Raw genomic sequence first — 27,816 nt, forward strand, 5'->3', positions numbered from 1 at the left:
CACCCTGTGCTCGGCTGGGTGTGCTCTCCTCTGCAGGTGGGTCCAGGATGTCTCCATACATCAAATCCTGACTTTGAACTCTTGTGGTGGCTGATACTCAGGGATCTCCAAGTCCAATGCCAAATGCTATTGTAAATCTAAGAATTCTATGTCTCTGAATTCATCACTTTCAAATCCTAAAATTGTTTAAAACTAAATGCCTTTATCTTCTCCTGAGGTCTAAACTCATTATCTGTTCATTCATCCTGTTCAGCCAGGAATTCCCAGCCCTGGCTATACATTAAAATCACCTGAGGACTTTTCTTGGAGCCCACTGGGAAGCCACGTCTAGAAATCTGTACTTTTTTTTTTTTTTTTTTTTTTAATACACGGGATCTTGCTCCTGCTCAGGCTGGTCTTGAACTTTTGAGCTCAAGCTATCTACTTGCCTCAGCCTCCCAAAGTGCTAGGATTACAGGCGTAAGCCACCACACTTGGCTGGAATCTGTACTTTTTAAAGGTTCCCAGGACTGAACACCCCAGTTTGTTCATTCACCAACTGTCCATTATGTCCCTTTGGCTTCTGTAATAAACTATCATAAACTTAATGGCTTAAAACAATGGAGATTTGTTCTTTCACAGTTCTGGAAGCCAGAGGTCCAAAGTCAAGGGTAGACTAGAACCATGATCCCTTTGAGGGGACAGTTTCCTCCAGCTCCTGGAGGACCTGAGGTTCCCTGCATTCATCGGCTTCCACAGCTTGTGGTCCCCTCACTCTGACCTCTGCCTCCTCCACGACATCACTAGTTTATCTATGTGTCTCTTATAAGGACACCAGTCACTGGATTTAGGGTCCACCAGACACTCCAGAATGACCTCCTCATCTTGAGAACTATAACTTAATTCTCTCTGCAAAGACTCTTTGCTAAATAAGAGCAAAAGAGGTCGTATTTGTTCTGGGAGATTAGGATGCAAATGTGTCTTTGGGGAGGTTACCATTCAACCCACTACAGCCCCCATTTCCGCATTCCACATGGCCTCCAGGGGGTGTGCGCACTGCTTTCATGGAGTTATCAGTCCAGTGGAGGCAAGAGAGCTGAGCAGGGGAAGGGCAGGGGAGGACCCTTTGAGAGCACACAGCAGAGATGCCCTGCCCTGTCTTCCACAGAGCAGAGGGTGGTAATTCAAAACATGGACTCTAAAGTTGGATTGCTTTGACCACACACTGGCTCTGAGACCTAGCAAAATTATTTAACCATGCCTTCATTTACACACCTGTTATATGGGAATAATCATCATTATCCACAGAGTTCTAATATTTCTGATTTTTTTACAAGTTTATTCTCCTAAAAGATCTCACATAATGCCTGGAACCTATTAAATATCATGTGGTTTTTTTCAATATATTTTTTAAATAAAGCATGGAATCAACAACATAAGCACATAGAATTGTCCTCAAAGACATACTATAAAATGTTCCACATGTTGTATCTTTTACCTTTCAATAAAAGGGAAGAGATTAACACAAATTGAGTCAGGTAGGAAAAACTACCTCTCCTTCTTAGAAATAGAGACAGTCGTTACTACATACTCATTGAACTCTCTCTCCCCACCCCACCTTTGGCTGGGGGGAGGTTTAGCTTGAATAAAAATCCTTACACACAATCAAAGATTCAGCCCAGTCCATGTTTCACAAATCCATTAAATGACGCCTAATACAGTACCTTTCTTAATGTCAACTGTTTTTTTGTTTTGTTTTGTTTTGTTTTAATTCATTTTTTTGTTGTTGTTGTTAAATCATAGCTGTACACATTAATGCATTTATGGGATACAATGTGCTGCTTTTATATACAATTTGAAATACTTACAACAAACTGGTTAACATAGCCTTCGCTGCACTTTCTTAATTATTGTGTTATGACATTTATACTCTACACTTAGTAGTTATGAACTGTTTTGTTTTCTTGTAAGAACAAAGCTACACAAATTTATTTTAATGTGTAGACACAGGAACCCTTAGGATCAAGAGTCCTGGTTGACTGCTGAATTTCACAAAAAAGCAATGGGTCAGCCAAGCTAATGAAAAGAATGACCTTTCCCTGTGCTTGGTTGGTTTACAATACAGCAGAACCTCTGTAGGTTGACCACCCAAGGGACCAGTAACAAACTATGATTTAACAACAACAAAAAAATAAATGAATTAAAACAAAACACACGGAGGTGGTCAACAGAAAGAACTAGGCCTACTGCACTTATACGTACATGTGGGGCATGCCCAGTCTAGGAAATTAGGCCAACTTAGGAGGTGGTCAGGGTAGGAAGAGGGTCAGCCATGGAGGCTCCACTGTATTTTTCTCAGAGTAGACAAAGAAAAAATTCCTGAAAGAATAATCCCAAATTTTCAAACATGGCAGCCCTTCACAGAGAGCTCTTGGTTTAGATCTTGATTTGCCTGTCTACCCCATGACCTTTGCTCTGTCTCTGTTCCAATGTTCAGACCTCATAAAAAGTCCCAGGTTATTTCCTCTGAGGTTTGGGTCCCCACAGTGCCACAGGAACAACCCCGGCTGAAACTATGCCAGGGCGCACCGTTTCCATGCAAATCCTTCATCCCCTACTCTTCCTTTCCTGGGGTTCAGTGTTATCTGTCCTCCACATTTGCTTGTTTCCCTAATCTTTTCTCTCCTCTTTTGGCAACACCCCTCTTTATCTTGTGGTCTTCATCTTTATTCCCCACGTTTCCTCACAATCAGTGTTCATTAAAATATTTTAAATTGAGACCTTTGCTGCATTTCTAACCAAGTGCATGGGGTCTTCCCCATGCAGCACATTTTTAATTCTTATCACAGAATTTCAGGCAGTTTGTACATTATATTCTATTAAAAACTCCATTCCACTCAAGGTTGTCACAATTCAGAGATTATGGTTTTGTGCAGGGTATTCGGGTAGGGATATATTCATACATTCTCTCTGTTAGCTGGCAAACACGGCCCATGAGCCTGTATTTCACACCTCATTTGATATTACAATTCAACAACAACAAAAAAAAAAGTATAAAAAGAAGCAATTATTTATTTAGACGATGGAATGGATTTTAGAAGGAGATTAGATAAGCGTGCATTGTTATGCCAAAGTGACAATGCCTTCCTTTCCTAGGGCCCGGGGGAGGTTAGACACTATATGTGAAGAAAGATGAGAAAGAGGACGCTGGATGGGAATGCTTCTCATAATTATGTAAGTCTCCTTATGTAACAACTTTGCTTTTTTTCTCCTGTAACCTTTTTTTATCTCTTCCAAAGAGAATGCAAAAGTGATTCTCACAAAACCAAAAAGTGATAGCCATGGCCTAGATCGGTCTTTCAATGTAAAACATTACCACTTGGTCAGTCAAATATTTCAACAAAATTAATTTCCTCTGCATAGACCACAGACACCACGACTGTATACCCAGAGATTCCCGGGAGCACAGAGACAGAAGACCCCATTCCGCCTGCTCTAGCAGGGTATCAGGGCCAGTGAGACGACAGTGACTGAACCTGCTCACTCTGGCCCTGTCCCCATCAGCCTCCACTGCCCACCTGGAACCCTCCCCAGTCTCTGCCCAAGTCCTTCGTCGGGGGGCTGATCACAGCCCTGGTTCTGGGGGTGGCTATAGGGACTGCTTCAAGGTGAATGCATGACCCAAGTTACACCAAACAGAGCCAGTGTTGACCCCCAGTACTTGGGCTGGTCCTCTGTGGGAAGAGCAGTTTTCTCCCTAAGTGATCAAGTCAGCAGATGGATGCTGGAGCTGCCAGCAGGGCCATTGTGCCTCCAGGAGGACAGAGCCTGAGAAAAGCCCACAGAAAGACAGGGAGACAGGCTGTTGGGAAACTACGTGAGCACCCAGACCCAACATCTCTGGCGCCAGCCCTCCCCAAGCTTCTCCACCTGCATGAGGAACATCATTAGTACAGCACCTAATGGCATCCACTGGACAGAGCCCCCTGATAGGCCAAGCATCCAAGAGGTCACCTTCCACTAAGGACACAAACACACAGGACCGCTGTGCAAAGCCGAGAATTAAACAGATGGCACCTTCAGAGACTGTGGCAAACGCTGCTAACTGACCACCTGGCACTGTTCTCCCATCCTCATTCCCCAGCAGTGGAGACCATCTCCCACTACAAAGCCTGAAAATGATACCCAATATTCACTTTCTAAGATTACCCTGCCCCTAGGCAAAAGCAAGGAACCCACTGCTTTTTGATGAGATCTAAAAAGACTTCCATGGATACTATTGGAGAGGCTTTCTTCCTTGGTACAAAGGGGCACATGAGGGAAAAATCTCCTCTGGTCCAGTTTTGGATATAGCTGGGTGGATCCGTGATGCCGGAAGAGCTGCAGCCACCTGTGACCATGAGGAAAAGAGCCACACATAGGCATAATGAAGTAGAAAGACAGAAAACACCTGGGCATCACAGCTGTGCTGCTGGAGTATCCGCCAGCAGTGTGAGATGCTACAAGGCTACTGTAGCAGCCACTTTCAGGTGGGGTATTCTACTCCTCACACAGAAAGCACCTCAATAAAGGCAAAATTCCCAGCTGCTCTCAAAACATTAATGGCTCAGGATTTGGGAGAGTTTAGCAGGCAGATGCAGATTTCTGGGAAAACCAGAGGCCAGGTGAGATTGCAGACTGAAAACTCTTCATGGGTGTAAAGAACAATGACCAGCCCACTGAGTATGGAGTGAAAGGAACCCAGTCAATGATCCCCAAGATAAGGATTTTTTTTTTTTTTAATTCTGAGGAGAGAGAGGACCACAGCCCCTACCAGTACTAGCCATGCCCGGGCCCCAGTGCCTGGTCCAGGGACTATGGCTGTTGCCGTGGGGAGTTCTGAGGGCCCCACATGGTTTGGTTTGTCCCATTCATGGAGGGGCCTGACGACACTGGTGAACCTTGGCCTTGGCTAGGAAAAGCCCAGGCTCCAAAGAGACCCCCCCTAGATACTAGACCTGGAGGAGCAGCAGAGAGGACTGGTGAGTGTCCGTAGGAGGAGTACCTGACTCCAGGGAGTCCCTGGAGGCAGAGTAACTAGGCTGATCAAAACTCCTTCAAGAGCTCCCCCTGCCCTCAGTGCTGCTTGCAGACTTCTCAGTGAGTCCTTCAAGTCCTGCTCAGCACAAATACCCCACTTTGGTCTGTAGCCAGTTCCTGCTGCCTGGAGCCCCTGGGGATCTTGCAGAGGCTGGGTACTCCCTCACAGCCCCCCCCATTGTCTTCCCACTCCACTCCCCCCAACAGAAGGCTTCTGACCACGTGACCTGGGTCATTTCTCTCCCTTAGAAGAGATCTTCAAAGGTAGACAACCCCCACCTGAGGTTAGTTGAGGTCACCCAAGAGAAATAGCACTTGCTGGACAACTCCAGAGGAAAGAGCCCCCCATTTCTCACGCTCACCTCACTCGCCCCTGCCCTCACTCACTCATGGGGTGCCCTCACTCCACACCTGAGCTATCAACCCTGAAGAGCTTAAAGACTAGAGAGGAAAGCAAAGAGAACAGATGGTGACAATAAACGGAGATAAGTAACAGACCCAAAAGGGGGTTGGCAGACGAGCAGAGTGGAGCAGGAGCCAGTGGTTTTAAAGCAGGCGGCTGCAGGGCCAGCAAAGCTCGTGAGCCCCAGCAGCGAGCAAGTCTGCAGAAGATGCATGTCCAGTAAAAGGGGAAGAAGAGGTGAAGAGGCCGTGCAGAGGAGGCTGGTGCAGCAGGGGCAGGAGCTCCTTCCAACTGCTAGAGGACCAAGGAGAGGAGATTGGCAATAACCTCTGATTCGACATGAGCTCAGCCCCATCACCCCCAAGGCTGGTGTCTGAGCTGGGCCAGACAGGCCGCCTGCCAGCAAGGCCACGTTCATCCACTTAAGATTCTGAAGCCATGTGCCAATTCCCAAGTGTCATATCAGCAAAATGACTTCATTTAAGCACTAAGGGATAGTTACCCCGTAGCAAGAGCTAGCCTTGATTTGCTCATTGGAGAAAGTACATTTTCCCCTTGCCTCTTCAATCATTCCTATTCTCCCTCATTTCATTCTTCAACTCTTCGCTACAAACAATAACAATAATAATAATAATAATAATTTAAAATCGGAACATAAATCTTTATTTCTCTAAGATAAATGCTCAGGTGTGCAATTAGTGGACCATATGGTAAGAGCATAGTTTCTTTCTGTTTTTTTTTTTTTTTAAGAAACTACCAACTGGAGGCGGAGCAAGATGGCAGCCGAGTAACAGCTTCCTTGCATCTGGGCACCGTGAGTCTGGGGAGATAGGACTCCAGGCATCTCTGGCTGGTGGGAACTGCCTATCATCACTCCTATGAAAATACAGGGAGTCAGCGAGAGACTTCTGGACCCCAAGAGGAGGACTAAAACAGTGGAAAGCCGGCAAGTGGTCGCGTGTGTTCAATCCGTCTAAACCCGCCCACAACTTCCACAGGCACAAGAACTTAAAGAGCAAGAGGAAGTGAAAGGAAAATTAGGGCAAGGAAACAGATAAAAGAAATCACTCATGAGGAAGAATCAGCAGAAAACTCCAGGCAACATGAAGAACCAGTCTAGAACAACCCCACCAAGGGACCATGAGGTAGCTACTGCAGATGATTCCACCAGTATAGAAATGTTAGGAATGACAGAAAGGGAATTTAGAATACACATGTTGAAAACAATGAAAGAAATGATGGAAACAATGAAGGAAATTGCTAATAAAGTGGAAAATAACCAAAAGGAAATCCAAAAACAGAATCAAATAAGAGATGAACGATATGAAGAATATAAAAAGGATATAGCAGACCTGAAGGAACTGAAACAGTCAATTAGGGAACTTAAAGATACAATGGAAAGTATCAGCAACAGGTTAGACCATGCAGAAGAAAGAATTTCAGAGGTAGAAGACAAAGTTCTTGAGATAACTCAGACAGTAAAAGAGGCAGAAAAGAAGAGAGAGAAAGCAGAACGTTCACTGTCAGAATTATGGGACTTTATGAAGCGTTCCAACATACGAGTTATAGGAATTCCAGAAGGGGAAGAAGAATGCCCCAGAGGAATGGAAGCCATACTAGAGAAAATTATAAAAGAAAATTTCCCAAACATCACCAAAGAGTCTGACACACTGCTTTCAGAGGGATATCGGACCCCAGGTCGCCTCAACTCTAACCGAGCTTCTCCAAGACACATTGTGATGAACCTGTCCAAAGTCAAGACAAAAGAAAAGATTCTGCAAGCTGCCAGGAGTAAGCGCCAGTTGACCTACAGGGGCAAATCCATCAGAGTTACCGCAGACTTCTCTAATGAAACTTTCCAAGCAAGAAGACAATGGTCATCTACCTTTAATCTACTTAAACAGAACAATTTTCAGCCCAGAATTCTGTACCCTGCTAAGCTAAGCTTCAGAATTGACGGAGAAATCAAATCATTTACGGATATACAAACATTGAGGAAATTCGCCACAACAAGACCAGCTCTACAGGAAATACTTCAACCTGTTCTGCACACTGACCACCACAATGGATCAGCAGCAAAGTAAGAACTCAGAAATCAAAGGACAAAACCTAACCTCCACACTGATGCAAAAGATAAAATTAAGCAATGGACTCTCACCAAATAAGACGAATAGAATACTACCACACTTATCAATTATCTCAATAAATGTTAATGGCTTGAATTCCCCACTGAAGAGACATAGATTGGCTGACTGGATTAAAAAACACAAGCCATCCATTTGCTGTCTGCAAGAAACACACCTGGCCTCAAAAGACAAATTAAAGCTCCGAGTCAAGGGTTGGAAGACAATTTTTCAGGCAAATGGAATTCAGAAGAAAAGAGGAGTTGCAATCTTATTTTCAGATACATGTGGATTTAAAGCAACTAAAGTCAAAAAAGACAAAGATGGTCACTTTATATTGGTCAAGGGAAAACTACAACAAGAAGACATTTCAATTCTAAATATTTATGCACCCAATTTAAATGCTCCCAGATTCCTGAAGCAGACCTTACTCAGTCTGAGCAATATGATATCTGATAATACCATCATAACAGGGGACTTTAACACACCTCTTACAGAGCTGGACAGATCCTCTAAACAGAAATTAAACAAAGATGTAAGAGATTTAAATGAGACCCTAGAACAACTATGCTTGATAGATGCATATAGAACACTCCACCCCAAAGATAAAGAATATACATTCTTCTCATCACCCCATGGAACATTCTCCAAAATTGATCATATCCTGGGACACAAAACAAATATCAACAGAATCAGAAGAATTGAAATTTTACCTTGTATCTTTTCAGACCATAAGGCACTAAAGGTGGAACTCAACTCTAACAAAAATGCTCAAGCCCACCCAAAGGCATGGAAATTAAACAATCTTCTGTTGAATAACAGATGGGTGAAGGAAGAAATAAAACAGGAAATCATTAACTTCCTTGAGCATAACAACAATGAAGACACAAGCTACCAAAACCTGTGGGATACTGCAAAAGCAGTTTTGAGAGGAAAATTCATCGCTTTAGATGCCTACATTCGAAAAACAGAAAGAGAGCACATCAACAATCTCACAAGAGATCTTATGGAATTGGAAAAAGAAGAACAATCTAAGCCTAAACTCAGTAGAAGAAAAGAAATATCCAAAATCAAATCAGAGATGAATGAAATTGAAAACAAAAGAATCATTCAGAAAATTAATGAAACAAGGAGTTGGTTTTTTGAAAAAATAAATAAAATAGATAAACCATTAGCCAGACTAACTAGAAATAGAAAAGTAAAATCTCTAATAACCTCAATCAGAAACGATAAAGGGGAAATAACAACTGATCCCACAGAGATACAAGAGATCATCTCTGAATACTACCAGAAACTCTATGCCCAGAAATTTGACAATGTGAAGGAAATGGATCAATATTTGGAATCACACCCTCTCCCTAGACTTAGCCAGGAAGAAATAGACCTCCTGAACAGACCAATTTCAAGCACTGAGATCAAAGAAACAATAAAAAAGCTTCCAACTAAAAAATGCCCTGGTCCAGATGGCTTCACTCCAGAATTCTATCAAACCTTCAAGGAAGAGCTTATTCCTGTACTGCAGAAATTATTCCAAAAAACTGAGGAAGAAGGAATCTTCCCCAACACATTCTATGAAGCAAACATCACCCTGATACCAAAACCAGGAAAAGACCCAAACAAAAAGGAGAATTTCAGACCAATCTCACTCATGAACATAGACGCAAAAATTCTCAACAAAATCCTAGCCAATAGATTACAGCTTATCATCAAAAAAGTCATTCATCATGATCAAGTAGGCTTCATCCCAGGGATGCAAGGCTGGTTTAACATTCGCAAGTCTATAAACGTTATCCACCATATTAACAGAGGCAAAAATAAAGATCACATGATCCTCTCAATAGATGCAGAAAAAGCATTTGATAAAATCCAGCATCCTTTTCTAATTAGAACTCTGAAGAGTATAGGCATAGGTGGCACATTTCTAAAACTGATTGAAGCTATCTATGACAAACCCACAGCCAATATTTTACTGAATGGAGTAAAACTGAAAGCTTTTCCTCTTAGAACTGGAACCAGACAAGGTTGTCCTCTGTCACCTTTACTATTCAACGTAGTGCTGGAAGTTCTAGCCAATACAATTAGGCAAGACAAGGAAATAAAGGGAATCCAAATGGGAGCAGAGGAGGTCAAACTCTCCCTCTTTGCTGACGACATGATCTTATACTTAGAGAACCCCAAAGACTCAACCACAAGACTCCTAGAAGTCATCAAAAAATACAGTAATGTTTCAGGATATAAAATCAATGTTCACAAGTCAGTAGCCTTTGTATACACCAATAACAGTCAAGATGAGAAGCTAATTAAGGACACAACTCCCTTCACCATAGTTTCAAAGAAAATGAAATACCTAGGAATATACCTAACGAAGGAGGTGAAGGACCTCTATAAAGAAAACTATGAAATCCTCAGAAAGGAAATAGCAGAGGATATTAACAAATGGAAGAACATACCATGCTCATGGATGGGAAGAATCAACATTGTTAAAATGTCTATACTTCCCAAAGCTATCTACCTATTCAATGCCATTCCTATCAAAGTACCTACATCGTACTTTCAAGATTTGGAAAAAATGATTCTGCGTTTTGTATGGAACCGGAAAAAACCCCGTATAGCTAAGGCAGTTCTTAGTAACAAAAATAAAGCTGGGGGCGTCAGCATACCAGATTTTAGTCTGTACTACAAAGCCATAGTGCTCAAGACAGCATGGTACTGGCACAAAAACAGAGACATAGACACTTGGAATCGAATTGAACACCAAGAAATGAAACTAACATCTTACAACCACCTAATCTTTGATAAACCAAGCAAGAACTTACCTTGGGGGAAAGACTCCCTATTCAATAAATGGTGTTGGGAGAACTGGATGTCTACATGTAAAAGACTGAAACTGGACCCACACCTTTCCCCACTCACAAAAATTGATTCAAGATGGATAAAGGACTTAAATTTAAGGCATGAAACAATAAAAATCCTCAAAGAAAGCATAGGAAAAACACTGGAAGATATTGGCCTGGGGGAAGACTTCATGAAGAAGACTGCCATGGCAATTGCAACAACATCAAAAATAAACAAATGGGACTTCATTAAACTGAAAAGCTTCTGTACAGCTAAGGAGACAATAACCAAAGCAAAGAGACAACCTACACAATGGGAAAGGATATTTGCATATTTTCAATCAGACAAAAGCTTGATAACCAGGATCTATAGAGAACTCAAATTAATCCACATGAAAAAAGCCAACAATCCCTTATATCAATGGGCAAGAGACATGAATAGAACTTTCTCTAAAGATGACAGACGAATGGCTAACAAACATATGAAAAAATGTTCATCATCTCTATATATTAGAGAAATGCAAATCAAAACAACCCTCAGATATCATCTAACCCCAGTGAGAATGGCCCACATCAGAAAGTCTCAAAACTGCAGATGCTGGCGTGGATGTGGAGAGAAGGGAACACTTTTACACTGCTGGTGGGACTGCAAACTAGTACAACCTTTCTGGAAGGAAGTATGGAGAAACCTCAAAGCACTCAACCTAGACCTCCCATTCGATCCTGCAATCCCATTACTGGGCATCTACCCAGAAGGAAAAAAATCCTTTTATCATAAGGACACTTGTACTAGACTGTTTATGGCAGCTCAATTTACCATTGCCAAAATGTGGAAACAGCCTAAATGCCCACCAACCCAGGAATGGATTAACAAGCTGTGGTATATGTATACCATGGAATACTATTCAGCTATTAAAAAAAATGGAGACTTTACATCCTTCGTATTAACCTGGATGGAAGTGGAAGACATTATTCTTAGTAAAGCATCACAAGAATGGAGAAGCATGAATCCTATGTACTCAATCTTGATATGAGGACAATTAATGACAATTAAGTTTATGGGGGGGGAAGCAGAAAGAGGGATGGAGGGAGGAGGGTGGGGCCTTAGTGTGTGTCACACTTTATGGGGGCAAGACATGATTGCAAGAGGGACTTTACCTAACAATTGCAATCAGTGTAACTGGTTTATTGTACCCTCAATGAATCCCCAACAATAAAAAAAAAAAAAGAAACTAAAAAAAAAAAAAAAAAAAAAAAAAAAAAAAATAATAATTTAAAATCTGGTAATCAAACTCTCCACTGTGAACTTGGGCCATTTTTGAGACTGCCACCCTAATTAGGTCATTTGTGTATACAGAGCATCCAGGATAAAAGCCTCGTGCAATGGCACGTCCCTGTAATGGAGCCATTCAGAAGCTGCATGGCTGAGCTATGCTGATGAGCTGAAAGGGACACATTTCCCATTTAATGGAGAGGCAGCGCTTTATTTATACACACGTTATTTTGCTATCAACTCTGGCAGCCACCCCTGAGCCCACCCCTGCCAGGGCACTTGGGGATGTCAGGGCTCACCTGCTCTGCGTGTCCGGGTGATGGCCCATGCAGGTGAGGGCAGCCGTCGTCTGGTCACTGCCGTTGTCTATTTCCTCCTGGACTGCCCACTGGTCCTCATTGCTGAGCCTCACTGCCACTATCTTCACACCGGCTGCTGCCTTAATTCTGTGAGGTGGGGGAAAAGATACATATATAATAAAACCATCTTAGCCTGAAACAGATTGGTAACATATGGCACCAGAGCAACTCACTGGGAAAAGCGCCTGTAATGCCGTCCCCCTTCCCCTGGGACCTTTGGGGAAGAGTGGCAGCAAGTGGCTTTCCTTCAAAAACTAAGTGTCCTGTTATTTCTACAAGTGTCTGGAAGTAGGAGCCCCAGCTTTTTTCCATGTGCCTTAATTTTCTGTCTAATCAGTGAGTTGGGAACCAGATCACCTCCTGCTCCAGGGTGCCAGCGGGTTGTAAATGAGGCTAGAGCCTCTGGGCAGGAGCAGATGGACACTACAGAGCCTGTCCTTCACCTGGAGGTGGGGAAGGGACCTCAAGAGGTAGGAGGAGCCGTGAGAGACCATGGGGGCTGCAGAAGCCCAGGGGCCTGCACAGTGCAGGGGTTGGAGGAGGAGGCCCCTGCACTGACCACAGTGTGAGCAGGAAAGGACGGGAGTGCCCAGTCCTCAGGTGTTTGGAAAACAAACATTGCATTGAGGTGGGATGATGTGGTCCAGTACCACGGGATATAATGTTTGCAGAATCGTAATCAACCACATCTAGAAGTATAATGGCTTTGCTGAGTTCTGTGAGTCCTTCTAGCAAATTTATGAACCTGAGGGCAGCTAGCATCCGAAGTGAGGGTGGTCCTGAGAACTTTCGACTCTCCAGTAGGAGAGTCAAGGCTCCCACTGACTGCGTGGGAGGGGGCTGGAGGAGGAAAAAGGTCAAGGCTGAGAAGAACTTTTACATCATACACTGTTCCCACAGCCCTTCAACATCTAAGGAGAATTTCATGAAGCACCTGCAAATACAAGGAGCATGGCTCAGTTCAAACCAGTCAGTCTCAGATGGTTTTGCCACAGACCAAGTTTGTGACTCACCACCTCCCAGAACCCCTTTTACAGTAGAAAAAGAATTGCCGGAGGGCGGAGACAAGATGTCTGACTGAAGCCAGCTTTCCACACAGGCTCCCATCCAGAAGGAGAGTTAAAGGACAGAAATTTAGCAAGTAACCTTGTGGATTAGAGCTGCACCAAGAGAGAAGGTTGAAGAATGCAAATTAACCCTGCTGAGGCGAGCTGCGACCCCCAAGGATACAAACAAAAGGTACAAAATCCATCACCAAGTGGACAGGAGTCCCCTTTCCCATGAAAATGGCTTGGAGTGCCCCACAAACAAAAGCAGAGTTCAAAGGTCCTCCAACTTCACTCCACGGGAGAGACCCTCTAAAAACTGGACCTACCAGGCAGTGCCTGTGGCTCAGTGAGTAGGGCACCGGCCCCATATGCCGAGGGTGGCGGGTTCAAACCCAGCCCCGGCCAAACTGCAACAAAAAAATAGCCGGGCGTTGTGGCTGGTGCCTGTAGTCCCAACTGCTTGGGAGGCTGAGGCAAGAGAATCACGTAAGCCCAAGAGTTAGAGGTTGCTGTGAGCCGTGTGACGCCACGGCACTCTACCCGAGGGCGGTACAGTGACACTCTGTCTCTACAAAAAAAAAAAAAAAAAAAAAAAAACTGGACTTACCTACCCTACTAGAGTGCCATGGCGTTCTCCTGCCAGGCATAAAACTGTATACAACTATATATATTCTCTACCTGCAATTCTGAGCTCCCAGCACTCCCCTCCACTCTCACTCTGAGGTCTGGAGGCCTGTCCCCCAGGAGTCCAAATTCTTGGGTGATTTCTTGAGGGATGTGGACAGGGCCTAGACTGCAGCTGGTCAGTGCTGATTCTGCAGCACAAGAGTGAGGAGAGGACAGTCGGCTGACAGGGAACCACACCGGAGCAGCGGTACCCTAAGGCACAGAGCAGCAGCCATTTTTTGGCAACAATAGGGCTCACTCCCAGATATTCTGAAGCCACACCCCCTGTCTCCCTGGGCAACCAGAGGAGGCTGGGCATCTTCTCAAGTGGCAACCACCGCAGAACAGATCTGGGACAGAAACGCAGGCCCCGTGAGTAAAGGGTTTGCTTGAGGTGGTACCGGCCTGGGTGGACCATGGGTACTAGAAAACGCATGCGCAGAGCCGGGAAGTTCCCAGGGCAGGGCTGACCCAGAGGACCACTTTACTGGGCCTAAGACGCACCCGGCCCTCAGGGGCTCGTCAGCCTATAGACAAAGAAAGGCAGGAGGCTAAAACTGACAGCTAACCGAATACAAACCTGCAAGAGCAAAGACAGGGCCTGAGGTGCAGGCTCTAGGAACTCCAAACAGCTTCTCTTCTGCAGGGGAATTTAGCAGGGACAGAAACAAATTCACGCAAAGTTGTTCTCTTCTGTTCTGTCAGTAACATCAATTAGGGGCAGGGATGGAACTGAGTGAACACCCCTCCAGCCTCCATCAAGCGCCCGAGGTTGTCAGGCCTCACCTCCCCCTGCTGGATAGAGGCAGAGCCCAGCGGCCTGGCTGAGCAGATTTTTTGCATCGATTCAGGCAGGTGCAAACCCCTGGAGTATCTGTTCACTAGAGGCAACTGGGTCACAGCCCTGCGGGGCTATCAGTGATTGGGTGTAACAGAGGTGCAAGGTGGGGAAGAAGGCATCAACCTTCCCAGACTAATCTATTTGCTGGGTGGGTCCTCCTGACTTCACAGAGCACTGGAGCAAGTCATATCTGAGTTGTCACCAGACCCCTGCAATCCAGTTGCCAGAGACCTTTTAAACTCTCCCACCTGAGATAGATACTGACTGAGACAATTGATTTGGACCTTTTGAACTAAGTCAATCGCCCAAGAACTATTCAAGTGGTGCCCTGGGTGTGTGGATATAGGATAGATTGACTTTCCTTTTCCAATTGTTGCCTGTGAGCAGCAGGGTGACTTAATTGCTGGTATTTCTCCACAGCTGAGACTTCAACCCAGAGTAACTGATTCACTAGGGTCAGACAGAGACCAGCTGAAAACAAGACAGAGCCACTTAGCCACACGACACCAAACAGGTCCCCAGTTTCTCAGGCCATAGCATTGTACAGGTCCTCGACAAAGCTCCAGGAGAAAAATCAAACACTGTAAAACAATCATGGGGTGGAATCAGCGGAAAAACTCTGGTAACATGAATAACAAAAATAGATCAACCCCCCTAAGGAAAGCCATGGCAGATGTAACTGAAAATTTCATTCATAAACAGCTGGCTGAGATGTCAGAAATTGAATTCAGAATTTGGATTGCAAACAAGATTAATAGAAAGGAGGAAAATTTGGAATTAGAAATTCAAGGAGCAATTCAAAAGTCGGACTTAGAAATTCGAGGAGAAATTCAAAAGTTGTCTCAAGAATTTAATGAATTTAAAGACAAGATCACCAAAGATTTTGACACATTGAAGCAAGAATTTGCAGCCCTCAAAGATCTGAAAAATACAGTAGAATCCTCAGTAACAGAGTGGAGCAAGCAGAAGAAAGGATTTCTGACATTGAAGACAAAGTCTTTGAACACTCCCAAACTCTCCAAGAGGAAGAGAAATGGAGAGCAAAAATGGATCATTCTGTCAGAAAGCTCTGGGATAATTCGAAGAGGGCTAATATCCACCTCATTGGAATCCCTGAAAGTGATGAAGTGGCCCAGCAAAGCACAGAGGCCCTTCTCCATGAAATTATGAAAGAGAATTTTCCAGACATGCCTAGAGATTCTGCAATTCAGATAGCAGACAGTTTCAGAACCCAGCACGACTCAATCTGAATAAGACATCCCCCAGGCATATCATAATTAACTTCACTAAAGTTAATAAAAAAAAGAAATTTCTGAAAGCAGCCAGACGTAAGAAATCCATTACCTACAAAGAGAAGAATATTAGAATGACTGCAGATCTCCCTGCTGAAACTTTTCAAGCCAGAAGAGGGTGGTCATCGACTTTTAATATCCTAAAGCAAAATAACTTTCAACCCCAGATCCTGTATCCAGCTAAACTGAGTTTCATTTATGATGGAGAAATTAAATACTTTAATGACATTCATATGTTGAAGAAATTTGCCATAACCAAACCAGCTCTTCTGGATATTCTCAGAACTATCCTCCATAATGACCAGCCCAATCCTCAATCACAAAAGCAAACTCACTCAGAAACTTTTGCTCAAACTCCAACTTCCACAGTGGTGAAAGGATTAAAAATGTCCACTAGACTTTCAAAAAACTCGATACCCAAAATTTTACCAGACTTATCAATATTCTCCATTAATGTGAATGGCTTAAACTGTCCTCTAAAGAGGCATAGGTTAGCAGAATGGATACAAAAACTCAGGCCAGATATTTTGTGCATACAAGAGTCACATCTTACCTTAAAAGACAAATATGGACTCAGGGTGAAAGGATGGTCATCCACATTTCAGGCAAATGGTAATCAGAAAAAAGCTGGCATTGCAATTCTATTTGCAGACACAATAGGCTTTAAACCAACAAAAGTAAGGAAGGATAAGAATGGTTACTTCATATTTGTTAAGGGTAATAATATGATGAGATTTCAATTATTAATATCTATGGACCCAACCAGAATGCACCTCAGTTTATAAGAGAAACTCTAACAGACATGAGCAACTTGATTTCCTCCAGCTCCGTAATAGTCGGAGATTTCAACATTTCTTGGCAGTGTTGGATAGATCCTCCAATAAGAAGCTGAGCAAAGAATTTTTAGATTTAAACCTAACCATCCAACATTTGGATTTAGCAGACATCTACGGAACATTTCATCCCAACAAAACTGAATACACATACTTCTCAACAGCCCACAGAACATAACTCCAAAATCAATCACATCTTAGGTCACAAGTCTAACCTCAGTAAATTTAAAAAAATAAAAATTATTCCTTGCATCTTCTAGGGCCACCATGGAATAAAAGTTGAACTCAGTAACAACAGGAATCTGCATACTCATACAAAAACATGGAAGTTAAATAACCTTATGCTGAATGATAGCTGGGTCAGAGATGAGATTAAGAAGGAAATTGCCAAATTTTTGGAACAAAACGACAGTGAAGATATAAATTATCAGAACCTCTGGGATACTGCAAAGGCAGTCCTAAGAGGGAAATTTATAGCACTGCAAGCCTTCTTCAAACAAAAAGATAGGAAGTTAATAACTTAATGGGACATCTCAAGCAACTGGAAAAGAAAGAACATTCCAAACGCAAACCCAGTAGAAGAAAAGAAATAACCAAAATTAGAGCAGAATTAAATGAAATTGAAAACAAAAGAATTATACAACAGATCAATAAATCCAAAAGTTGGTTCTTTGAAAAGATCAATAAAATAGATAAACCTTTGGCTAACCTAACCAGAAAAAAAAGACTAAAATCTCCAATCTCATCAATCAGAAACGACAAAGATGAAATAACAACAGACTCCTCAGAAATTAAAAAAATCCTTAATGAATATTACAAGAAACTTTATTCTCAGAAATATGAAAATCTGAAGGAAATTGACCGATACTTGGAAGCACTTCACCTTCCAAGACTTAGTCAGAATCAAGTGGAAATGTTGAACAGACCAATATCAAGTTCTGAAATAGCATCAACCATACAAAATCTCCCTAAAAAGAAAAGCCCAGGACCAGATGGCTTCACGTCATAATTCTACCAAACCTTTAAAGAGGAATTAGTACCTATATTACTCAACCTGTTCCAAAATGTAGAAAAAGAAGGAAGACTACCTAACATATTCTATGAAGCAAACATCACCCTGATCCCCAAACCAGGAAAAGACCCAACAAGAAAAGGAAATTATAGACCAATATCACTAATGAATATAGATGCAAAAATATTCAACAAGATCCTAACAAACAGAATCCAGCAACACATCAAACAAATTATACATCATGACCAAGTCGGTTTTATCCAAGGGTCTCAAGGCTGGTTCAATATACGTAAATCTATAAGTATAATTCGGCACATAAACAAATTAAAAACCAAAGACCATATGATTCTCTCAATGGATGCAGAAAAAGCTTTTGATAATATCCAGCATCCCTTCATGATCAGAACACTTAAGAAAGTTGGTATAAAAGGGACATTTCTTAAACTGATAGAGACCATCTACAGCAAACCCACAGCCAATATCATATTGAATGGAGTTAAATTGAAATCATTTCCACTCAGATCAGGAACCAGACAAGGCTTCCCATTGTCTCCATTGCTCTTTAACATTGTAATGGAAGTTTTAGCCACCACAATTAGGGAAGAAAAGGCGATCAAGGGTATCCATATAGGGTCAGAAGAGATCAAACTTTCGCTCTTCACAGATGATATGACTGTATATCTGGAAAACACCAGGGATTCTGCTACAAAACTCTCAGAAGTGATCAAGGAATAAAGCAGCGTCTCAGGTTACAAAATCAACATCTATATATCGGTAGCCTTTATATATACCAACAATAGTCAAGCTGAAAAAACAGCCAAGGATTCTATTCCATTCACAGTAGTGCCAAAGATGATGAAATATTTGGGAGTTTATCTAACAAAAGACGTGAAAAATCTCTATAAAGAGAACTATGAAACTCTAAGAAAAGGAATAGCTAAAAATGTTAACAAATGGAAAAACATACCATGCTCATGGCTGGGAAGAATCAACATTGTTAAAATGTCCATACTACCCAAAGAAATATACAATTTTAATGCAATCCCTATTAAAGCTCTACTGTCATACTTTAAAGATCTTGAAAAAAAATAATTCTTCATTTTATATGGAATCAGAGAAAATCTCGAATAGCAAGACATTACTCAGAAATAAAAACAAAGCAGGCGGAATCACGCTACCAGACCTCAGACTATACTATAAATCGATAGTGATCAAAACAGCATGGTACTGGAACAAAAACAGAGAAGTAGATGTCTGGAACAGAATAGAGAACCAAGAGATGGATCCAGCTACTTACCGTTATTTGATCTTTGAAAGCCAATTAAAAACATTCAGTGAGGAAAAGATTCCCTATTTAACAATTGGTGCTGGGTGAACTGGCTGGCAACCTGTAGAAGACTGAAACTGGACCCACACCTTTCACCATTAACTAAGATAGACTCTCACTGGAATAAAGATTTAAAATTAAGACATGAAACTATAAAAATACTAGAAGAGAGTGCAGGGAAAACCCTTGAAGAAATCGGTCTGGGCGAGTATTTTATGAAGAGGACCCCCCAGGAATTGAAGCAGCTTCAAAAATACACTACTAGGACCTGATAAAACTAAAAAGCTTCTGGACAGCCAAGAACACAGTAAGCAAAGCAAGCAAAAAGCCCTCAGAATGGGAGAAGGTATTTGCAGGTTATGTCTCTGACAAAGGTTTAATAACCAGAATCCATAGAGAACTCAAACGTATAAGCAAGAAAATAACAAGTGATCCCATCACAGGCTGGGCAAGGGACTTGAAGAGAAACTTCTCTGAAGAAGACAGGCACATGGCCTACAGACATATTAAAAAATGCTCATCACCTTTAATCATTAGAGAAATGCAAATCAAAACTACTTTGAGATATCATCTAACTCCAGTAAGATTAGCCCATATCACAAAATCCCAAGACCAGACATGTTGACATGGATGTAGAGAAAAGGGCACACTTCTACACTGCTGGTAGGAACGCAAATTAATACATTCCTTTTGGAAAGATATTTGGAGAACACTTAGAGATCTAAAAATAGATCTGCCATTCAATCCTATAATTCCTCTACTAGGTATATACCCAGAAGACCAAAAATCACATAATAACAAAGATATTTGTACCAGAATGTTTATTGCAGCCCAATTCATAATTGCTAAGTCATGGAAAAAGCCCAAGTGCCTATCGATCCACGAATGGATTAATAAATTGTGGTATATGTACGCCATGGAATATTATGCAGCCTTAAAGAAAGATGGAGACTTTACCTCTTTCATGTTTACATGGATGGAGCTGGAACACATTCTTCTTAGTAAAGTATCTCAATAATGGAAGAAAAAGTATCCACATGAAAGCTATAACCCAGTTATAACCTAAGAATATGGGGAAGGGGGAGAGGGAGGGGAGGGAGGGGGGAGGATGGACCGAGGGAGGGTGATTGGTGGGATTACACCTGTGGTGCATCTTACAAGGGTACATGTGAAACTTAGTAAATGTAGAATATAAATGTCTTAGCACAATAACTAAGAAAATGCCAGGAAGGCTATGTTAACCAGTGCGATGAAAATGTGTCAAACGGTCTATAAAACCAGTGTATGGTGCCCCATGATTGCATTAATGTACACAGCTATGATTTAATAAATAAAAATAAAGAATTGCCAACAGATGCTACCAAGTCCCGAGCACCCTCTGTATGCCAGGCACTGCCCTACGCCTTCCTCTGTTAAAGCATGTCATCCCCACACAGCCCCAAGGAGGAAAGTACTATTTCTGCTTCCATTTTCCAGGTAAGGAAGCTTGATGAGTATCACTAAATAAGAAAATTTGATGGGTATGGCCTGGGGAGGGAGATTTTGTATGCTGCTTTAGCCAGAGAAAATAGATTCATATTTGGACTGTAACAGATACTCAGAGTCTGTTTACTGGAAATTCACCAGCTAAAAGATGTAGATAGTCACGTCTACTAATGTTTGTGTTAACCCACAGCAAGGAAAATGCTTATGAGGAAACTAAATTAAGGATCTTTCAGGGAAAAAAGAAAAAAAAAAGGACAACAATAACCTAAAGTCATAACCATTGAAGACAACACAAGGACAGGGGTAACACCTTGACAATGAACGGTTGTGCCCAAAAACTGAGGTCCATACAATAGCAGCAATCTCTTAGCACTGCTTAGTAATGTTTGTGGATTATAACAACTGAGCTTTGCTGAGGCCCTCCCCTTGGCCTCCCCAAAGGCTTGACATAAATTAACTCAAGTTGTACCTGTATCAACATATTTAATCCTCTTTACAATACTATGAGTGGTTCTTGTTATCCTATCTTTACAGAGGAGGAACTGTGGCACCAAGAGATTAGATAACAGGACCAAAGCACAAAAAGGAGGCCAGACGGAATGGAGGCAGTCTCACTCCAGAGCCGGTCTCCAGCAACAGAAGTGTGAGCCCCTGACAGCCCAGGGACTCAGGTGAGGCTGCCCAGGTCCCAGCTGTCCACTGACCTTGCTATAACTTGGCTCCTCATCTTTCAAATGAGAAATAAATAATGGTGTCCCTGAGACACTCATGTCCACCCAGAACCTCAGAATGTGACCTCCTCGCTATAGGGTCTTCACAGATGTGATGAGACTGTCCAGGATTTAGGGTGGGCTCTAAGTCCAATAGGCGGTGTCCTTATAAGACACAGAAAAGAAGAAGACACAGGGAAACTGAGAAGGCAGCGATGTGAAGACAGAAACAGGGAAGTGGAGGTGATTTTTCTCCAGACCCTAGAAAACCAGAAGGTTCAAGAAAGGCATGAGATGATTTCTTAACCCTGCTGACATCCTGATTTGGACTCTGGACTCCTAAATGGTGACAGGATACACTTCTGTGGTTGTAAAGCCACCATGTTTGTGGTCTTTTGTGGTTGTGGTGGCACTAGGAGCTAATACAGTGGCCATCTCACAAGGGTGCTGCCAGGGCTAACTGAGATGATACAATATAAAGTGCTCGCATAGAGCAAGTCCTACACACGTGTTTCTTATTATTACATTATGCTGCGACCTATGATCCCAGGAAGAGATCAAGAAAGTCTCTCTGCGAGGACAATAGCTTACATAGAAATAAAGCAAGATGACAAAGAGAAATAACTTCTAATTATCTTTGCTCTCCCTAGGAAAGCTGGGTATGTCCAGGAACAAAGAGCAGAGAAGTGATGGAGTTAGTGATGGAGAAGAGCAGGATTCCCAGATTTCAAATTCCAGCTGCAAGACCGACCAGGTGTGAGGCCATGGATAGACAGAAAACTTCTGTGAAAGAAAACTTTCCCAGAAGTTCACCAAGTTTCCTTGTCTATATAATTTGGGATTAATGATATCTACCTATAATGTTGTTATAATGAGGATTCAGCGAATCCATGAATATTAAGTGCTTAGAAGAACATGTAGAACAAAGAAACTAATCAGTGTTTGCTATTACTATTTTTTTTAACAACAAAATACTCTCCACTCTCCAGAGGTCAAACATTCAGACATCAGAGTCCCTCTCTTTGCAAAATGTCCTTTAAAACACTCTAAGACTCCAGTCAGGATCCTAACCACCTCCCCTCCAGATATGATTTCCTGATCCTACTCCCGTTTCTTGGCAGAAAATTCCCCTAACATCCCAAGGTGGAGCAAATGTCTCCATGTGCCATAGTAAATCCATTTATTTCAGAAGAGCTCCCCGGGTAGAGCAGCCCTCAATCCTTGGACCCAGTGGACATCACTGTACACCTTAAAAGTTCTCAGGAACTTTGTGGTGGCCTCAGTTGATTCTTTTTAATCCAGTTCTGATTGGTGTCTACTAAAATGTCCAGAGATTAGGCCAACTCCAGATACAACTCACTTCAGAAGTTAAAATTATGCCCCCAGTTCCTTCAGACACCTGACTCTGTTCAGCATTTATGCATGTGGGCTTTGTCCTCTGGTGGGCTCTCTTCTCATTGTCACAGTGTGGCTGCAGCAGCTCCAGATCTCACATCCTCATCCAAATGAAAAAGAAAGATTCTTTCCCCAGAATAAAAATCCTGGAGACAGGTTTTCATTGGTTGAATTAGATTGAGAATTCAACCTTGGACCAATAACTGTGGCCTACAGTGGGCCGGGGGATGGGGGGGCGGGAGAGGGAGGCGGGGAGAAGGATGCTCATTGGGTTAGCCAATCAATGACCATCCATGCACTACAGCTGAAGTTAATCCTATCCTAATCACATGGAAGGGGTAAGCAAGGAGTAGCTCCTAAAAGGAAATTCAAGTTAGAACAGAACAAATCAATGCTGATACCAAGACATAAATCTAAAACCAAATTATTGACGTTTTGCTTCTCGCTTAAAAACAAGTTATAAAATTGTTCTACATCCTACTTCTTAGTCCAAACCCCTACTAATTTTAGATTTTATTTGCTAGAACAACTTAAGCCCAGTAAAATCCACATCTTGAATATTCATTAAGTTTGTTTTAGAGAAATATCTTTAGGCTTGTTGATATTCTTAGCACTTGTTATTTAAAAACTACAATTATCTAAAACTACATGTAAAAGATAAACGGGGGCTGAACATGGAAAAAGATATGACCACAAGGTGGTGGTAACACACAATAAGTTTTACTTGGGCAACACTTTGACAGATTTGCATATAACGGAAGCCTCTCACATCAAGAGAGGGTCCAAATGGTAACGCTGGGAGTCAGGGGCACCATCGAGAAGGGGAGGAGGGCAAGGGAACTCTTAAAGAAGAAAATTCAAGACAGGAGTCTGGATAACATTACTCAACAACACAGTGGGGAATTTCTGGGTCAGAGAACTCCAAAGGGCAGTTGCAGCTTGGGTTCTTCTGTAGCTACAGGGTTTATCTTATTTATGACTAACAGACATTGGACTCAGTTGTACAGGGTATACAAAACAGGCAGGCTCCAAATGGCTAAAAAGCTGTTTATTTGGGCTATATTTGAAACAAATGGATGCATAAAAACTTGTTTGGTGCCAGCATGCTTCTGAGCTAACAGGATCCAGGCCTGCTGTAAAAAAAAAAATAACACTGGGACTAATACCCAGGGACTATCTTCGGATCATTTATATAATAACCACTTTCTCACATACACAGAAAACTTACATGTATATTTCCATAGGGCTTTCATTATTTAAATATTTGTTGCATGAATCCTCAAAATTATGGGATTATATAAAGGAGGAAAAACTGGCAGAGCAAGAAACTACTCATTGATGACTTGACCCTCCAAGAAATAAATCCCCCTTACACATGGCCCTTAGGTGACAGCACCATCTATCCCCACCCACCATTTCGACATCTCTTCAATCTTGGTTGTTGAGGCTCTGCTGACTGTCAGCTATAAACACAATGCAAATGCAAGGCAAATCTATTGCACGGTGAAGTTGCAAATATTGTGATATTGGAGGGTGGACAAATGCCAGCAAAGCTATTGACAAAGACAATGCAGCCGGGGTCCACAGTCACCCCTCAAGAGAGAATTATTGACAGTTACCAAGAGAAGAGGAGAAAATCAACAAGAGAGCAATCTGAATGGCAGAGCAGAGTGAAGCTCTTGGGGAAACTTGAGAAACCCTCAAATATTTCTGCTAAATGGATCCTTTTGTAATCCTACTGGCAACATCAAATGCAAAATGAAAAATGCAAGATTGTGTAGTTACAGAAGATCAGAAGAAAGTGACAAATTATTGACAGGAAGTGCATTCTTTCTTACGAGTATCCACAGAGTGGGAACCACTTAACCCAAATTTTAATATAAGAAAATAAACTTGTTGCCATCATCTTTATTTCATTTCTCAAGGAAGAAAAAAAATCCAATCAAGTTTTATTTTTCTTATCATTTTCTGTGAAATCATTGTTCTCATTTCTTAGATGATTCATTTTAATTAGTCAAATATTCTGGGATTAAAGAAAAGTTCCCCCATCAAAAAAGCTTCAAATGTCAATACCCACAAAAATGCATGTTTCATGTGTGTGAAAACATGCTAATATTTTATTTTGGTTGGAAGTAGAATGCTGGCTTCTCCATGGTTTCTAACACAGCACATCCCATCTGCCTCTAAACCTTTGCATTTGCCGTTCCCTTTGTCTGGAATTCCCACCCATAGGCAGCAGCACACTCATTCCCTAATTACCTTTAGGTTTGGCCAAGTGTCACCTCTCAATGAGACCTTCTTGGACCACCCAATTTAAAATAGCAAATTCCTCTCATCTTCAACATTGTCTGGTTTCCTCCTTTAATTTCCTCTTTAGCACTAAACACTGCTCAACATACTTGGTCTCCCTTGTTCATTTTCCACATCCCCCCAGTGGTGGAGAGGAGAGATTTTGTATATTTTATTTCCCACGTTATCCATGATGCTGAGAACCAGGCCTGGTGAAGGGGTAGAAATGAAGAGCTTGGTCCAAGGTGCCATTTGTCTCTGAATGCTTCACGAATGTGAGACTTTGAGGGATAAAAATGCTCAGTAAGAGGTATCACCAAAATATGCCAAGAGGAAAGGGTGGGGGGATGAAGGCATCAGAATCCCACAGACCAAAGGTTCTCAAACTTAAGCACAGCAGAATTCCTTGTGCTGCTTGCAATGATATAGAGACCTGGACCCCACCACCAGAGACTGTGATTCAATAGGTCTGAGATGGGACCTGCAATGCTATGTTTTTTATAAAGCCTTCTGAGCTGGGCACCATAGCTGGGCACCACTGCTCTGTGGTCATCTATAGTTCCCTCTTGCTTTGGTGAACTCCATTGTGGTTAGAGCACCAGCCCCGTGCCTGGGCCTGATTAACAAGTAAAAAGAAGAAAGAAAGAAAGAAAAATGCAGGCCTTTTTAAAAAGCCACCATTCTGATGCAGGTGGTCTTCACAACACTGTTTGGAGCACATTTTAGATAATCACATTCTGTGGAGACGATAATGCAAAGGAGCGTGTGGCATTCGACACACTCTCTGAGATGAGCCCGGCCCCGGGCACTGCAGCATTTTCAGGGTGCGATTAAAATGTAAACTTTTCATTTGGGTTCTCCCAGAGAACCACTTTCTCGTGATAAATTAGGCACAGAGAGAGATGCGTGCATCTGATGAAAGCTCATTTCAAACTGTGATTTAAACCTGAACAAACTACAGGGCAGGGGAAAGAGTGCAGGGAGCCAAGCCTGCCGAGATGACCACCAAGCAGGGGGAGATCACCCCTCTCGCACTCCCCTGGAATCCTAGACATGGAGGATATAGACTTTTGGCCTCTGAGTTAAAAAGACAACAGGAGCCATCTTGATGGACAAACAGACAACTGGTGCTAGAAAAGCACATCCACCAGAGAGGAGTGTTGGAAAGTGTGAATCACAGCCCCAGAGGGGGACACGTGAAAGGGGTTCCCTGTGCAAGTCAGAACTTCCCCGATGCAACACAGGCTGATTTCTAGAGGCTGTTGCTCTTTTTGTATCTCATTGTTCAGTTTCATCTTTCATCTAAGAAAGTCAAATACCAAGCAAACTCTGAGTACAGCTTTGGACAAATCAGAAATCTGACATCGTTACAAGCAAAAGAATGGTCTTCATTATTTTAGTACTTCTGCCAAGACAGCTGCCTTGATTTTGTTTGTTTTTCTGTTTTTCACCTCCTGGGAGATAACTAGATATCAGAAATGTGGGAGGATGATTTGCAAAGCAATGGCGTCCATCAAAACAAGCCAGAATATAAATAAGAATGATCATTGCAGCTATTTCTCCTACAATGGTAGACATCTCGGCTCCACTCCATCCAAGGCAGCTCTGGGCAGGAAAATGCCAGTAGTTTCATGTCTGCAGGATCCCTTCAGCCCATGGAGCTGATCTGATCTTCAACCTGTTCTCCCATGCCTCACTCAGTGAGACAGTCGTTATGTTGTTTCCCCAACTGAAGGATGGCTTCCCCATGCAACCCTTCCTTCCCAGGTTCCAGCTCCATACACACCTGGCAAATCTCAAACCTCAGGGTCTTCGGCAGCCAATCTCACAGAGGAAGTTTACCCCAGGCATCCTGTTGGAGCTCTCCCGCCCTATGCTAGCTGCGTTAGTTTCCCAGATACTGTTGTAAGACATTACCACAGATTGATGGCTTAAAACAACAGAAGTTTATCCTCTCACAGTTCTGGGGGCCAGAAGTCTGAAATTGAGGCCTTGGCAGAATTGGTTCCTTCTGAGGCTCTGAGAGAAAGAGAATCCATTTCCTGCCTTTCTTATATCCCATCCTTATACACACACACACACACACACACACACCCTTCTTCACACCTTCCATAGCACCAAGATAAGCAAGAACAAGTCCACCAGTCTGCCTTCACCCCAGAGATAGGAACCTAACAAAAAATGAGTGGGTCCAACCCAGGGCATGTTTCTCTCAGCTGCATATTGGGGACAGTCCATGCTACATATCTATATATAAACTCCAGAGTGGTTTGCTATGGTCTCCTGCTCATCTCAGCTCTGTCTAATCTCTCTCCCTTGAGTGTGACTAGGACCAGAGACTTTCTCATAGCTAATAAAAAGTAGCAAAGCTGCTGGAATGTCACTCCGCGATCATATTACGTTTTATAGACTCCACCTCACCAGCTGACTCACTCCAGAGACCCTCTCCCTAGATGGCTTTGTAGAAGTAGGCAGCCAGGTTTGGAGGTCCATCTGTCAGGGAGTTGAGGGTGGCCTTGATGAACTAAGGGCAGCCAATAGCCATCAAGAAGCTGGGGTCCTCTGCTCTGCAACAACAGGAAACAAATTCTACCAACACCTGAGTGGGCTTGGAAGCAAATTCTTCTCCATTCGGGCCTCCACATAAGAACGCAGCCCAGAAGACACTGACTGTGTCTGGTAAAATGCTTAGCAAAGAACCCACCCAAGCCATGCTCTCCACGTCACCACAGTCCTCACCACTCCCTACTCCCTAACACATTAGGCCAGTTGCCACTAATTACTGCATTTGCTCTGTTTTTTCTCAGAGTTGAATTAGAAATGAAAAGACTTCTGTGTCTGTGTCAATTGTTTTCTCACCTCAGTCT

At 42.5% G+C, this 27,816-nt stretch overlaps 1 protein-coding gene across 1 annotated transcript in view; it reads right to left on the minus strand.

Annotated features, from left to right (window-relative positions):
- Positions 1-27,816, minus strand: part of LOC128584555 (transmembrane protein 132B) — a 432,556-nt gene that overhangs the window by 187,515 nt on the left and 217,225 nt on the right. Inside the window, exon 3 of the mRNA XM_053589531.1 lies at positions 11,991-12,137. Coding sequence (XP_053445506.1) covers positions 11,991-12,137 — 147 coding nt within the window. The remainder of the gene's footprint in view (positions 1-11,990; positions 12,138-27,816) is intronic.

This window comes from Nycticebus coucang, chromosome 4 (assembly GCF_027406575.1).
Source record: "Nycticebus coucang isolate mNycCou1 chromosome 4, mNycCou1.pri, whole genome shotgun sequence".
Taxonomy (NCBI): Eukaryota; Metazoa; Chordata; class Mammalia; order Primates; family Lorisidae; genus Nycticebus; species Nycticebus coucang.